This window comes from Brachionichthys hirsutus, chromosome 9, assembly GCF_040956055.1.
Source record: "Brachionichthys hirsutus isolate HB-005 chromosome 9, CSIRO-AGI_Bhir_v1, whole genome shotgun sequence".
Classification (NCBI taxonomy): domain Eukaryota; kingdom Metazoa; phylum Chordata; class Actinopteri; order Lophiiformes; family Brachionichthyidae; genus Brachionichthys; species Brachionichthys hirsutus.
In genome coordinates, this window is record NC_090905.1 from 7483355 (window position 1) to 7498440 (window position 15086).

Consider the following 15086-nt stretch of genomic DNA (forward strand, 5'->3'; position numbering starts at 1 on the left):
TCCTTTGGATATTGATCACATTCAATGAATGCGGACTCTGCTGTGTGTCGGCGCTACAGTATAAAAGAAAACATCAGACACAAAGGTCAGACATAGCGTACACGCCCTGAGCAGATCGCTGTGCCGTCCCGCTGCTGACGGACAGCTCCAGTAACAGGATGCCACTCACCCCCTCTGACTCATGACCGGCCCCCCGTGCCCTGACACCGGGCCTCCCTGCCCGAGATCAGCCCTGGGGCTCGGTGTGGCTGAGGCTGGAGGCCTGTCTGCCGCGGCCTATTCATTACTCTGCTCCTTGGTCAAATCACTGCCTTCCTCCAACGGGCAGAGAGGAGGCTGATGAAGAAAAGGACAGCGGCACTAGTTCATGTCTCACTGAACTCCAGCAGTCACTACGGGCTGAAGGTGAAAGAGGTGACAGGACGTGAGCGGAGAACTGCGTGCACCTGCCGTCTACCCCGTGATACAAGACTGACCCCTGCAGGGTTAACTCTCCTCCATCGTTGTGATAACGTTAACGTTGTGATAACGTTAACGTTGTGATAACGTCATGTGCTGCACATGTGTGTGTGAGAGTCTGTGCTCCTGCAGTGATGTGTCCAACCTGCCTGTTTTGTCCAGGGACAGACTGGCGGTGTCCATCACAGTTCATCAGGCTCAGTTTTCGTCCTTGCACTCAAAGGGCGAGTGTCATCTCCCATCAGTTTTCCATCTCAAGGCGCATATGCATGAGAGAAAACAACACAGACGGCCAGACATCAAATCTAAACTGTGTGTTTCCATTCAAAACAGAACCCTAAATATGCGGTGGCGGAATCCAATTGATCTTTTCTACATTACAAACTTATCAGGCTGTCATTCTCCGGTCACTTCGGTTACATCAATCTTTATCCAGCGATCAGATCCACCCGATAAAAATGGAAGTAATCTGTGCATCTCTATTCATTTATATATAGTTTCAGTTTCACTTAACCCAGCATCCTTTTGATCAATCACCCTCCTTGCACGCTGCACTTTTGATGAATTTACATTTACATTCCAAATGAATACATCAACAGCCCAGAGCCACTCGCATTCATGGTGATATTAAACAGTAAAGTGAGGTAGACAGTAGAAATGACCTTCCTGTGGCACAGTGGATGTGAGTCACATGCATGTGCATATTCTCTCTCACACACACACTGTCTTCCGGGCTTGCATAGACTGGGGAGTTTCCAGCCTCTACCCGTACTAGGATGGTTGTTGAGGTGAAGTTTTCCGTCAGGCTGCACATGTCTAGTCTGACCATGAATTATTCAGATGGTCTTTACAAGTTTTGCAATTACGGAGTCAGGCGGAGACTGATTGCACAATGAAGAGTCAGGTCTCTCTCTCTCTCTCTCTCTCTCTCTCTCTCTCTCTCTCACTCTTCATCTGTGTGTGTGTGTGTCCAGATATGGACTGGATAGAGGAAGGAAAAACTTTCCCAATAACAAAAGTTCCTCATGAACTTAAATAGTGACTGACATTTCAAAGAAAAACACCCTTTCCACAGAAACACAGTCACTTCCAGATTTGAGGTGTAGTTTTTTAGTTCAATGACATTATCTTTGTACTACCATGTAGAAACTTCAAAGTTTCATGAATGCTTACATTTTCAGAATGACAGACAATTTGTGTCTTTTTGTCTTCCTCTGGAAGACACGTCTTCATTAGATTCTATGTTAGTTCTCTTCTTTGTCCAATAGAAAAAGGCAAAGTATTCATCTCATGCGCATTATGATCATTCATTCACATCAACTAAACATGAGACTTTTAACTTTGTTAACTCTGCTAACTACATGTAATGTACTGTTACTGTAACAGTTTTACTTTCAGGGCCCTAAAGTTCTGGGATGCCTGAGGAGATTTTCACTTTCATTTCATTGATTTAGTTCAACATGAAGAAACATCCTCCCCTTTCATTTCACTTTAGTAAGAAGTTAAAGCTGGAAGCTTTCTATATTTGTCTGCCTTTGATGTCAGATTCGCAAGGTAATATTTTTTAATCAAGACAAAACACTTTTCAAATAGTACACAATGTTGCATTTTGTATTGCTATTTTACACCACTTCCGTATTCTCGACAACAGGATGTGACCCTCGGGCCACGCCCACGGCCGCGTCTGTGGACGCCCCCCTTTTAACCTGACTTCCAGTTCGACCGCGACTCACAAAGCTCCAAACTTCCCTTCCCGAGCTTCCTGTTCCCGGTAAGGGGAACGCTGAGCGGGGACAGCGGGAATGGCGGCCATCGGTCCCCGGCTGGCGGGCCCGAGGTGGCTGCTCGGGCGGTGGCAAGGCGCAGTTTCGCGGACAGCGCGCAAGTTGCGCCGTTCCCGTCCCATCCGTGGGGATGGAGCGCAGCCGGTGGACGGCGGTGGTGCGTTCACGGCCTGCGGGCGTCCTCAGCGTCGCGGGCAGCACACGGAGGCGTCAGGCCGTGCAGAGGTGGAGTTGAAGCGCTTAGACGGGGAAGAAGACGGTAAGGGTGAAATACGCGTGGATCTTATTCAGTAAGATCTCCAGACATGCCGTCACTTGTTTTTATCATTAGCATTATTAGAAATGTTATTACAGCATATAGAGCTGTTTAGAACAGAAAAACTGTTGTCTGAGCCACTGAGGTGAGGACATGTGAATGTTGTTTTTACTAACAATGAAAAAAAGAAGAAAGTCCAGACACAGTTTTCCTGGTTTTTGCCACTCAGGAATCACAAAGCTGACTCAAACAGTCGTCTCTCATTGTTGATCTACAGGATGAAGCCGTAACCGTCCGGTCCGATAGGGGCAGAATAATTATTAAACTGCTACTCGGGTTCTTCTGTGCTGCGCTGGGAAATGTCTTGAAAGTTAAGCCCTAAGTCTCACTAAAATACAAACGTACACATATCCACGTGGAACGCATCTGTTCCTGACGTGAGTCATGGAGTGTTATCGTTTTGGATAGATGCTTTAGAAAAGATAAAGTTACCTTCAAGTCAGATTGGCACAGAAAACTGGAACTGTAACATTTTTAAAAAGTACATCTAATTGTTAAAAGATAAATAAATAAAGTGTAATGTTGATGACACTAGTTTGTATAGTTTGCATAATGTGCTGTTTCCATCCATCCATTTCGTCTCCAGCCGCTTGCCGTGTCGGGGGCGTTGCTGGAGCCTATCCCAGCTGACTACGGGCGACAGGCGGGGGGGGGGGTACACCCCGGACGTGTCGCCAGCGCATCGCAGGGCCACATGGAGACAGACAACCACTCACAATTCAAAATATCAACGCTTATGTGTGTGTGTGTGTGTGTGTGTGTGTCCTTTCAGAGACAAAACGATTAGGGAAAGGCCACCGGCTAAAACACGGAACTCTGTTCCTTTCTCCTTCTCAGGAATAGTGGAGGTTATGATGTGTCGATTCAAAGCAAGAAACGCTATGGGTCATGTGTTTGTCTCGCAGGTGAGTAAACGTCTATATCTACACACGCACACACACACACACACACTGACTGTGACGCCATGTCTCTCGTGTCTGCAGCTGAGGGAGCTGGTGTCTACTCTGTCCAGTGACTCATCGATTCGTGTGATTGTCTTCAGGAGTTTAGTGCCGGGGGTTTTCTGTGCAGGTAAGCGTCCCCTGGGTTTGTTGTCGAAGCCTCTCCATCCGAAGCGTAACGCTGCGCCACTGTGACGTCTACGTAGGCGCAGACCTGAAAGAGAGAGCTCTGATGAACAACAGCGAGTCTGATCTGTTCGTTCACGGCCTGCGATCCCTCATGACTCAAATCGGTAAGACATTTTCTTTTTGAGAGTGTCCTAGAAGTCAAGCTCCAGGATTGCACGACATGCAAAAAGCTGTTATAGGCAACATTCCTCTCCGTGTTGCGATTCCCTGGCAGCGTTGTTGCCCGTGCCGACCATTGCAGCGATCGATGGCTTCGCCCTGGGGGGCGGCCTGGAGTTGGCTTTGGCTTGCGACCTCCGCACTGCCGGTGAGTGGCCGCGGAACGGTTTCTTATCGACTCTGAACCGAGTGCGTCGGCGTCACAGCATGTGACGTTCTTCTATCCTTCAGGTGATCTCAATGTGTTGAGAGGGAATGTCATAATAATTACATAACATGATGGGGAAATAGCTGGAAATGGATTAGGAGGACGCTGCAGCAAATCTACTCATCACATCAGAAGAAGTCAGAAGAAGTTGACCCACTGTGTTTTTCACCCAATGCTAATGACATGCTGCTAAACTCACGGGCTAATAATAGCCAGACATTTCTGTCCAGCTGTTTGGCTAGATGAATACGCATGCGTTTGGATCAATCAAGCCCCGGCAGCTCCGTGATTGGCTGAGTGCCGCCGAGGTGCGTGAGCAGGTGTCCGTGTCCGTCGCTCTGACAGATGCATCAGTCAGACTTTCACGCTCCTCCGCTCTGCAGCACAGACCTTCAGCTGTCCTCTGGCTTTATGTGTGTTTCAGCATGTTCGGCACAGATGGGCCTGACTGAGACGACGCGGGGGCTGCTCCCAGGGGCGGGTAAGACGAAGCAGAGGGGGGGGCACAAAAATGACGACCTGGCAAAGGAGAGGGATGAAGCAGCTGTGCCCAAAGTTGACCTTCAAATGTTTTTTTTTGTCCTGCAGGGGGCAGTCAGCGTCTCCCACGGATGGTTGGCGTCACTCTGGCCAAAGAGCTCATCTTCACAGGTGATGTTACAAGGAGCGGTGACACGTTGTCAAAAAGATCTGCTATTTATCATCCGAGTCTGATCGCACACATCATGCCGTCTCTGCTACTAGGCAAGCGTGTGGGAGGGCAGGCGGCTCTGGAGATGGGCCTTGTGAACAGAGTCGTAGAACAGAACCCGACAGGAGACGCTGCCTACAGAGAGGCACTCGGCCTGGCCAGAGAGATACTGCCCCAGGTCAGAACACAAACAAGTTCTTCCTCTCTGCTGGAGCTCAGATACTGATGCATCCCTCCTCCTCCAGGGCAAGGACCAGCTCATCCTCCCCGTTTCTCCTCTCTGCTTTCTTGTCCAATGCTTTTCTCTCTTCATGTTTACTTACCACCTCTCCCCCCCCCCCCACCACCACACTCTCTTCTGGCCTCTGTCTCTCTTCATTTCTTTCACTCCAGTTCAGATACCTACAGTTGGCAAGGCCAGAGAAGTGGAGAAATGGACCACACATGCACCATATACAGACGCATACAGACACACGCTTTAGCCGACATGCATGGAGCGCATTGGAGGAGTTTACACTGAGTGAAGAAAAGCTGCTCTAATTGGTTTCTATTGATTTCTATTTCCTAGGCTCCTTTTGCGGTGCAGATGGCAAAAGAGGCAATCAACAAAGGCATTGAGGTAAATCATGATTCACACATCAGGTTGTTGTTGTTGTTGTTTTCAGTAACTGATGACTCTCTCTTTCAGGTTGACATTGGTTCAGCTATGGCGATAGAGAGGATGTGCTATGCTCGGGTAAGGCGTGCTTATTGTTAAAATACAATATCTAGTAAATGCCAGGATACAGGTGCAACTCAAAACTTAGAATATCGTGGAAAAGGCTGTGAAAACTGGATGTATTCAAAACTCACATCTAAACTAAAATGCTACAAGCACAGTTTTATTTTAATAATTTTGGCCTACATATTATTTTTTTTTTAAATATACCTCAGAATATTGAGAAAATAACAATTTATGCAATTCAAATATCAAAACTCTGTCAGTTTGCTCATTTGCTGTAACTCCTTGTCATCTCCTGTCAGGTCATCCCCACACGGGACAGGCAAGAGGGTATGGCTTCGTTCATCGAGAAGAGACCCCCACGGTACACGGGCGAATGAAGTGTTGGGATATTGAATTTCTCTGTGACAAGAGACCTGCAGCAATGTGACCTCACCTCTGATGGGCAATTAACTCCCCATCGATCGACTGCGCGCATCCCGGCCGGCGTCGATACACGAGTTAAGATCAGAATGAGCTCTGTGGCGATGAAGTGCTTTACTGTTTAATTAACGTCCCAGGTTTTAAGCTGGGGGTGATGTTAAATCTCATGCTTCAAATAAAGGGTCATATCCGGTTTGTGGTAATGTGCATTCTTTATTTCCCAAACTTGAACCTATGACTCCCAGCAGAAACATGGCACAGACACAGCAGATATATAGCATCTCCTTTTTTTTTTTCTTTGCTTTTTCCATCAACAATCCACGATCACAAGGAGAAACGGGGAAAAAAAAGCGATTCTGTGCCACCTCCGAGTTAAAGCCGACGCTCAGCTCAGAACATGCAAAGCTGAGGCGCTCATCCAGCTGATTGACAGAAAGATGTATGTTTTGCTGTTTTTAAAGTACCAAGTACATTGTTTTTGCCTCCATTATGATAAAGCAAGTTTTTTTTAAATTCACGGTTGTATTAGGAGTTAATAGAAGCAACATCACTTAAGCTTGCATAGCTTACCAATGATGGGTTCTTCTTGAGAATCAAGGCCTCAGAATTAAAAAAGGAGAACATGGGGGTCAGCTGATGGGCGAGTCAAAACGCAGCCTTCCTCCCCCTTTGTTTTTAGTCAGGTGATCAAAATGTGGAAAAGTACACATTTCCATGCAACCACCTTTCAATCAGTCCTGAACAAACGGTTCTTTGTCGTATTCGACTACGTACAAATTGCATACACTCGCATAGATGCAGCTATCTGAAGCGATGTATGCGAACATGCTCACACTGATGTGCTGTCTGTCAGTAAGACACATGGAAAACAACAAAACAATATTTACACAAGTCTCAAAGAGAAAAAAGGATGCAACGCATTAAACATACAAGATAATACTGACCACGTCATTATTGCCACACGTCCAAAGCACATTTCTGCACATGATTTTAAGTTCAATTCGAGCGCGAATCTTCTGATTTGCTTAATTGTTGGCTTTTACTATTGTTGTGACTGGTTTTGTCAGCTGAGCACATAGGGGCTTGCGTGATTAGGGTTTTGTGCGTACAATGTGTTTGGTACAAAAACCATCACGGTGAACACAGACAATCTTTTTTCTGAGCTTAGTTATCCAACAGTTCTTTTCATATTTAATTTAAAATTTCATTTTTTGAAGACACTACATTAGCAAGCAGAAAGGCTTGTTTTGCAACAAACGAAATAAATAAAATTAATGTGTGTAATCTTTGACCTGTAACGCTTATCGATTTTTCTTAAGGAATTCATGATAGCTTGTTTGTGCGCGTACACACACACACACACACACACACACACACACACACGGGACCCAGCTGACATCATTTTCCTGATCTTGGAGTCTCATTTTCAGAGAGAGAGAGAGAATGAAAAAGAGCCTCCAGCCATGTATTCGTGAGAGAAATGACAACTGTCATGCATGTGCGGCTATTGCGGAGGCACCCGGCGAAGGTCATGTGTTGGTGCAGCTTGGCCGGTGCGAGCTCTGTGGTTCTGAAGGCTCTCCAGAATACTCTTAGCCAACAGTTTGACATCAGTGTGGGTCTCAGGGTGTGTGTGAATGAGTTCCAGCTGATGCAGGCCACCCTCCTCCAACAGCATGCTGCAGTAGCGAGCAGCTGCAGAGACACAGGATGACACAATATCAAACCTGTCGGGTTGGTTTGTGTCATTAAATAACCGATGAACTAACTTTATTCATGTCTCACCATTCTTGCTGCAGACGTGTTGCATGGCCCAGGCCGCCCACAGCTGGACACCAGGCGTGTGAAAGCTCTCCAATAGGGGGAAAAAGGGGTTAAAGGACCTACAGCATATGAAATAAAAAGGATATGTTCAGTATGATACTCCCTCTGGTGGTGCTCTCCATAGCCTTCTGAAAATGCTCTGACTTCACACAAAGTATAAATCTCAGTATAAAGACATAAAATAACATTTCACAAAGCTTTTTTTTTTTTTTTTACAGTAGACAAGTCAAACTGCACCTGTAGGCCACCATTTCACAGTCGGGCGGAGGCCACTTCATAATGACATCATGCTGGGAAGGCACACAAATAAAAGATTCTCATAAAACCTTGGAAAATACTTGTGTACAGTATTTATGTGCATCTTATGAGCAACGTTGCTGATTCCTACCAGCTGCTCCAGCAGCGAGGACCGAAGATCAGGGCCGAGCACCCAGGCATCTGCTCCCCGTGATGTCAGATGTGCAAGGATGCCTGCTGCAAAGTAGCTGACCTCCACCTCTTGGCTGTGCAGCAGAGTCCTGATGTGGTCCAGGAACTCCTGCACCATCAGCTCCCCATGCAGCGCCCCGACCTCTGCGATGTTGTTCTACACGGCGAGAGGCGAAAGAGGGCAAAGACCTCTAAATGCTGAACGTTTATTCAAGATGGCGTTTTTCTAATAAGGAAACAGCAAACTCACCAGCAGGCCGAGAACCTTCTGCTGAATTGAAGACTCATTGGGGAAGGACTGCAAAGGGGCGGGGGGGTATGGAAGAAAAACAAATGAGTCACCCTGCCCCAAAGGTATACATACTTACTTACATATTTACATGATTCAGCGAGATTAATTATCATGGTAAAACAGCTTTAAGTTATTTTTCAAGTTGAGTTACTGTTTATTCAAATGTACATGTTGACATTTCTGCGTACCTCCAAAACTTTAATAAACAGCGTCAGGCCCTGGTTTTCAATGAAATGGCGACAAGTTGTTGGTGATTCATCAGTTAGATTCCAAAGTGCACTGAGAGTAAACTTGAGTGTGGCGTCCACTATGCCCTGTGAAGCCTTCTGACGCACAATGTGAAGCAGTTGCTGCAGGGAGAAAGATGCACAGTCGCTGTGAAGATGTTCCATTAAGTAGAGTAAATTAGAGGAGGATGAAGAAAAGAGAGCAAAGAATCCCACCTTCACTATGAACAGCTCTGCTCCCAGCTGAGCCGTCTGCTCCGTGGACAACTGGAAAAAGCATTCGAGTTGAGCAATGTAGGAAGAATTCATCAATAATACCGCCTTAACGTTTACCTTAGCAGCCAGTATGGAAATGATGGCCACCGCCATCCTCTGCATGTTCTGGTCTTCATGGTTGCAGAGCCACTGCATGACTAGTTTGGCAGCTTCAAATCTTACAACAGTGGGAAAGAGCAAATCGTTTCTGCAGTGCAAGTAGAGCTTTCTGACAGATTTAGTTTAAATATTCAATCATTTAAACTAAATAAAAATACTGGAAACACATCGTAACCACACGAATACTTTAGTACAATGAGCATTCCTCACCTGTTGAACGGAACCTCCTGCAGAATCCGATCGCTGCAAAGAGACAGCAGGCAGTTCTTCTGCAGCTGAAGACGGGCAAACCAAAACTGTTATCATCGCTGCAAAAGCCGGTCGTGCACTTTCCTTTTTGTGCTCGTCATTCAGGCCCAGTAAATAGCAGGAAAAGAAATCTTATCTGACGTCTGACTTGGATCTCATGCACGGCAAATATTATTTTGTCTTTAATCGAATGGCAAGCATTTAAAAATGAACAATACAGTGAAATGCAGAGAGACTCTATAAAACTACACCACTCTTCTGGGTTTGAAAAGTTCTCCGTTTCCATTGTGGACAGACTGATTTCAAGCTTTTATTAATGGGCAGACTTATTTTAGTTTTAGGAATATTATTATTATTATTATGTGCCGCAGCATCATTATGGTGCCTTTTACAGACTCACTCTGTCCTGCGCTACAGAATAAGGCTTTACTCTTCGTATTTTTATGACCATTTCATTTCTTCATTGTGTCTTGCATTCTGTAAATCAGCTGCTGCAAACCTACAATACAGTTGAAGAGAATAGTAAGTAACAGGAAGTAACAGATTTGTAATTTAGAAATGCATTAAAAGGTTAAGGGTAAAACTGTGTGCGTACCTCAGCAGACACATTTCCCTATAATTATCTGTGAGTTCAATAACTGTGTTTGGCTCGCCTCTTAAAGTGGTGTCTTGCCACACAAATCATTTCTCCGTACTCTTTCCACAGTGTCCCCTGCTGTGCTTCGTAACTGATAAGGCGTGCACGCCGTACGCCATGAGAACAGTGGTGCTGGGCTACCTGTTGGTGGTTGGGGAACGTCCTCATGGCCTCCAGCAGAAGCTGAGTTACGGTGCTCAACAGTCGCACAGGCATTCCTGCTGCCAGGTCCTGCTTTGTCAGGTTGAACACACAGGCACTGGCTGCCAGCTGGACATTCAGAGTGGCAGGATGATTTTTCATTCCCAAAACTACCAGCTTAAAAATAAAACCACAAGAGAAAAGGGAAGAAACAGATGATGTATTTGAGAAGGTCCAAGAGACTGGAAGATCAGTAAGTCTTAATTTTTACATTCACGCATGAGTAAAAATGATTAAAGACTAAAACAAACATGTTCCTTCCTAAAAAACTGCCTCTTCTTCAAAAGTCAAGCCAGCCCATCCAACAGTTTATCTTTCTAATTCAATGCAATCAATTGAAGACATCACCCAGGCAAGAGACGCATAGACAATGTTAGCCGCAGTTCTCAACCCAAGCAAAAATACGTTAATCAGGGTACTTTGTTTCAATGTTGCACTACTTGAACCTTTTGAAGTGTTGTAGATAAATAACAGGAAGACTCAGCATTTAAAACATTTAGAAAAAGCATTAATAAGTGTCAAAATCAGATGTGCAGAGATATGCAGGTTGAATTCCTTAGAACATCAAATATTTCTATTTTAGTGCGAACATCTGGAAATCATGAAAGGAAAACTAAAATCCTGGCATTGTTGCATGAGAAACTGGAGGTGGGTGGGTCGAACTCTGACTGTGAAATTTACCTTGAGTATGTCAGGCCTGGGTTTCTCCATGACATGCGTCAGGCTGAACAGATGAAACAGCGCTTCTCTTACGAAACCCTCCCTCTCACTGTAGCGACGCAGGGCCTCACAGATCTGGGTCTCGTTGGCTTCTCCCGTTACCTGTTTGCACACAAACACGAGGCCGTTCACCTTAACAGCTGTTATTGTTTTTATTGGCTGTTAGTAAAAACGTATTCATTTCATCTATACCTACTTTTAAATTTCCTTCACCAGACAGGAAGCCAGAAAATCCAGCGTCCGTGGCAAGAAGACCCATAAAGGTCATCCCTGGTCTCTCGTCCACAAATGCCTTCACAGCTGCATCTGTCACCTGAGATAGGCAAACAATTAAGACATTAAAACCTGCCTCTGCTGTCAATATTTATTTTGGGGGGGGGGGGGGGTAACACTTACCAGCATCACAGCATATCGTGGTATAAAAAAAATATTTCATTTGAGTGTAAATGATGAATCTGAATACGCACCTGTTTTCTCCCCGACACATCCAGGGAAACAAGAGCAGGCAATATCCCTGGCTGTCCGAGAAGCTGGCGAGCCACGTCAGAGGTAAACTGCTTATCATCGCTGATGTCCAGGTGCTGCACAGGAAGGGTTTTAAACAAGCACAGGTGTCATTTCACTAAAATACAAATAAGCACGCCAGATTTCACGTGCGTGAATGAATGAAACAATCGAACCTGCAATAATTCCAGCTGGCCGATGACCCCCAGCAGCTGAGCAGTGCTCATCTCCAGCCTCTTGAGTTGGTGCAGCGTCAACGAGCGCAGACGCTCCTTCAGGCCCAGCAACGGGCTCAGGTTGGTAACCGAAGTGTTGGAGAGATCGAGGCTCTCCAGCCGAGGGAGGGAACACACGTCAATGAGCCCGGAATCATAGAAGTCGACGTTGGCTAAGGAGAGGGAGCGCAGAGCCTGGAGAGAATTAAAGCGATGCCGGATTGGTTCCTCGAGAGAGGACATGGTGAGACCTGTCAAGACAAGTCGCTGGAGGGACTCCTGCAGGGTGTTTGAGAAACAACAAACACTAATTTAAAATAGAACATTTTTTCCATCTCAAAGGAGACAAGCGTGGATTGACAGCATGTCTTGTTAATTATTCAAACAAGCTGAGAATGTTACCTGGCAATATTTATTGGTGGCCAAGCCCTGTAGAATATCAGGAATAGTGAGGTCAGCGTTGACCCTTGCAGCATCCAGCTCCAGCAGTCTGTGAGGGCAAAGGGCCTTCTGGAAGGCCTCTGCAGAGATCCGCGCTGTGCGGATGCAGGCTCGCCTCAATCGCAGGTATTCACAGTTCCGAAAAACACCCACGGTGCTGTCATTCAATGGGCCTGAGGTGGAGCCAATGAGAGTTGAGGTTTGATTTTGGGTTCTTGCAGGAATCAGCTTTGCACAATACGACTGCCTTTGTTTACTAAAAACAATCATCAGACTTTTTTTTTTTTTTAAAGATATTGAGGAACTAGTCCAAAGTCCTTGTTGAAATGGTTTTACTTTCTGGATTCACCTTCAGGTTTCTGTTTTAATTTCACCAAGTGGTGATTTCAGCCATTAAGGATTGCATCATTTTAATCGGCAAAAAAGGCTAAGGATGGTTTTTTTTTTTAGGTCCAGGTTTACCTTCAGTAGCCATTTTGGCCAGCAGCTGGTCTGCCAACTCCTGTGGGAAGAGGACAGCCTCTCTGAAGCACAGCGAGCCGTCAGGGCACGTCACGCAGAAACACTCCAGATTCTGGCTCACATAAGTGAGACACAAGTCTGTCAGAGCCGCGGGGGACGCCTCATCCTGAAAACACGAAGGGGAAAACGTGTCGATCCAAACGGATTTAGCGTCATTTACTAACACATACAGCCAAAAACCCATTTATCACTTGCTTACCGTGGTAACGAAACTCCTGGCCATGGCCATGGCTGAATTAAATAGTTTGAGCTGATGCAACTTAGACCGGTGTATTATCGATTAGGGATATCTTTTAAATGCACGGCGGCCCGTCTAACAGCACAGTAACTCGGGACGGAACAGAACGAGCAACAGCTACAGGAGCCGCTGCCTAGCTCACTTGTTGTTGCCTCCGTAGTGGAAAATCGCTCTTCATGCAAAAATGCTGAGAGCTGTCCGGTGTTGCCGAATTCATGTTTTAAAAGGTATCGATTAGTCACTGCAGGAACCAACCTTCTAATATTTGGAACCGATTGCAGATCTAGCTTGCGCAGCGGGCGGTTCGGTCTTTTTTTTTTTTTTTGTGACTAAACACAGACAGTAAACAAAGGTCACAACACCGGAAGTACATTAGCGAGGGGGCTGGCCTACGGAAGCCGGTGAGGAAATGTCATGAAACCCGGAAGCGGTCAACAAGACGCGTGCATTAACGGGGAAATTACGCTGTGTATATTCACAAGATTTGCTGTTGCGATTTTTAGCACTTATATGGTTTATAATAACTGTTTTTAACTATATTTTAAAAGAAACTAGTTCGTGAAATTGCTAATTACCTTTCACCAAGGTCACACGTAACGGTGTATTTGGCGAAAGCGTGATTAAAGTCAAGTGGAATGACGTGCGAGCAGAAACATGGCTGGCCTTATAAACTTTGAAGACGAAGATGAAGTGAAGCAGTTTTTGGAGAACTTGGGAATTGAGTACAGCTTTCAGTGCCACAGCGAAAATGACCCTGAAGGTATGGTTCAGTGGGGGAGCGGATGTTATAGCGATGTCCGGCTCGTAGTTTGACCTTAACGGTACGGTTCTTCCAGGATGCCAAAGGCTTGCGGAGTATTTGGAAGGGGTGAGGAAAGACTGCGAATCTGCAGCACGTGTGTTCAAGCAGAACTGTGAGACGAATGGACATGGAGACAGCTGCTATAAACTTGGAAGTTACCACATCGCAGGGAAAGGTAAAAGCGTCGTCTCTTGTGTGTTGTATTAATTTATCACCAGTAACTGTAAAACATTGCGATAAATTAGTGTTATGCATGGATTATAAAAATGCATTTGATTTAAATAAATTACCATATTTCTGTAATACTGCTAAATGTTTGTGGGTTTTTTTATTGTAAGTTCAAAAGCTTGGTGTTTTACCATCTGGCAAATGCAACTTTAATGCATATTTTATTTGCGTTGTTTTTCATTTTATATTCTTGAGGTATTGGATAGTTCATATTTGCACAATTGATTAGCTTCCAGCACTATATCTCAGTTAATTCCGTTTTTTTTATTCAAACACACCTTTGTTTGATTCGTCCCACCAGGTGGAGTGCCTCAGTGTCTGAAAACAGCCTCCTCCTACTTTATGCGTTCCTGCACTGCGGGAGGAAAGCGGTCAATGGACGCATGCCATAACGTTGGTTTGCTCGCCCATGACGGACGAGTTACGGGAGGGACCCCTGACCCCGTAGCAGCTCGACAGTACTATGAAAAGGCCTGTGCTGGTGGCTTCGCCGCTTCTTGCTTCAACCTCAGCGCTTTGTTCATTAAGGGCTCAGGACTGCCGAAAGATATGACTCAGGCTTTGAAGTATGCTAACAGAGCCTGTGAGCTCGGCCATGCGTGGGGCTGCGCCAATGCAAGTCGCATGTACAAGCTCGGGGAAGGTACAGAGAAGGATGAGAAGAAAGCAGAAGAGCTGAAGAAACGGGCCCTGCAGCTGCGTGGTGCGGAGATGGAGAGGCAGCTCAAGTTTGGGGAATGAATCTGACGTTTATTTTTGTTGATTGGTTTGCAAACACAAGTTTGTCTGAAACAAAACTTGTTCAGGGTGTTCAAAGGAGAGGAAAGAATGATTGGGTGGTGTTTAACGCTGACGCCCAAGGGAGCAAACCAGAGCTCTGTAAGATAATGCAAATGTGATTGCAATAAAATCGATAGTTCTTCATGCACAGTGTGTACTCTTTAATCAGGATTTTGAAATCTATGATTTATTGTATAGCCTAGACATGATTGTGGCTCCGGGATGCTCTGGGCCGCTGGAAACATGCAGTGTCTGCAGCTGAATGTGAACATTTAATGCTGTGGAATACTTGACTCAACGCATCACAAATAAAAAAACCCGTTTAGATGTAATTAAGATCTAAGATAGGCCGGACACTGCATGGTTGGGCCAGTAGAGGGAGCCAGCATCAAAGACATCAACTGGGCGCCCTTTTCAAATCTCGTGGCGGTTTTTGTCACATGAACATGAGGCGAGAATCACTTTTGTACTGAAAGAGACTTCAAACGCAAACGGGTAGACAATAGCAAAA

At 45.5% G+C, this 15086-nt stretch overlaps 3 protein-coding genes across 4 annotated transcripts; 2 read left to right on the forward strand and 1 right to left on the reverse strand.

The window, feature by feature from the left end:
- The first annotated feature begins 2164 nt into the window (after positions 1-2164).
- On the forward strand, positions 2165-6078 carry echdc2 (enoyl CoA hydratase domain containing 2). Of its 2 annotated transcripts, none has more exons than XM_068743205.1 (11): positions 2165-2502; positions 3332-3464; positions 3543-3630; positions 3707-3793; positions 3904-3996; positions 4481-4537; positions 4645-4707; positions 4801-4925; positions 5316-5366; positions 5436-5483; positions 5771-6078. In XM_068743205.1, exons 2-11 carry the CDS (start codon positions 3411-3413, stop codon positions 5846-5848), a joined length of 744 nt encoding a protein of 247 aa, XP_068599306.1. In that variant the 5' UTR covers positions 2165-2502; positions 3332-3410; the 3' UTR covers positions 5849-6078. The 2 variants fall into 2 exon arrangements, with proteins under 2 accessions (XP_068599306.1, XP_068599305.1); XM_068743204.1 differs by having other exon boundaries at positions 3397-3464.
- Positions 6079-7395: 1317 nt separating this feature from the next.
- On the reverse strand, positions 7396-12756 carry zyg11 (zyg-11 family member, cell cycle regulator). Its single transcript, XM_068743429.1, has 17 exons — positions 12727-12756; positions 12468-12633; positions 11967-12178; positions 11526-11843; positions 11313-11426; positions 11042-11158; positions 10807-10947; positions 10066-10242; positions 9249-9313; positions 8997-9096; positions 8880-8930; positions 8625-8786; positions 8395-8442; positions 8104-8301; positions 7953-8005; positions 7677-7774; positions 7396-7586 (listed from the first exon to the last, which is right to left on the reverse strand). The coding sequence occupies exons 1-17, from the start codon at positions 12754-12756 to the stop codon at positions 7396-7398; spliced, it is 2241 nt and encodes a 746-aa protein (XP_068599530.1).
- A 445-nt stretch (positions 12757-13201) lies between these two features.
- Positions 13202-14704, forward strand: coa7 (cytochrome c oxidase assembly factor 7). The gene is made up of 3 exons (XM_068743803.1): positions 13202-13525; positions 13602-13742; positions 14097-14704. Exons 1-3 carry the CDS (start codon positions 13420-13422, stop codon positions 14534-14536), a joined length of 687 nt encoding a protein of 228 aa, XP_068599904.1. The 5' UTR covers positions 13202-13419; the 3' UTR covers positions 14537-14704.
- The last annotated feature ends 382 nt before the right edge of the window (positions 14705-15086 follow it).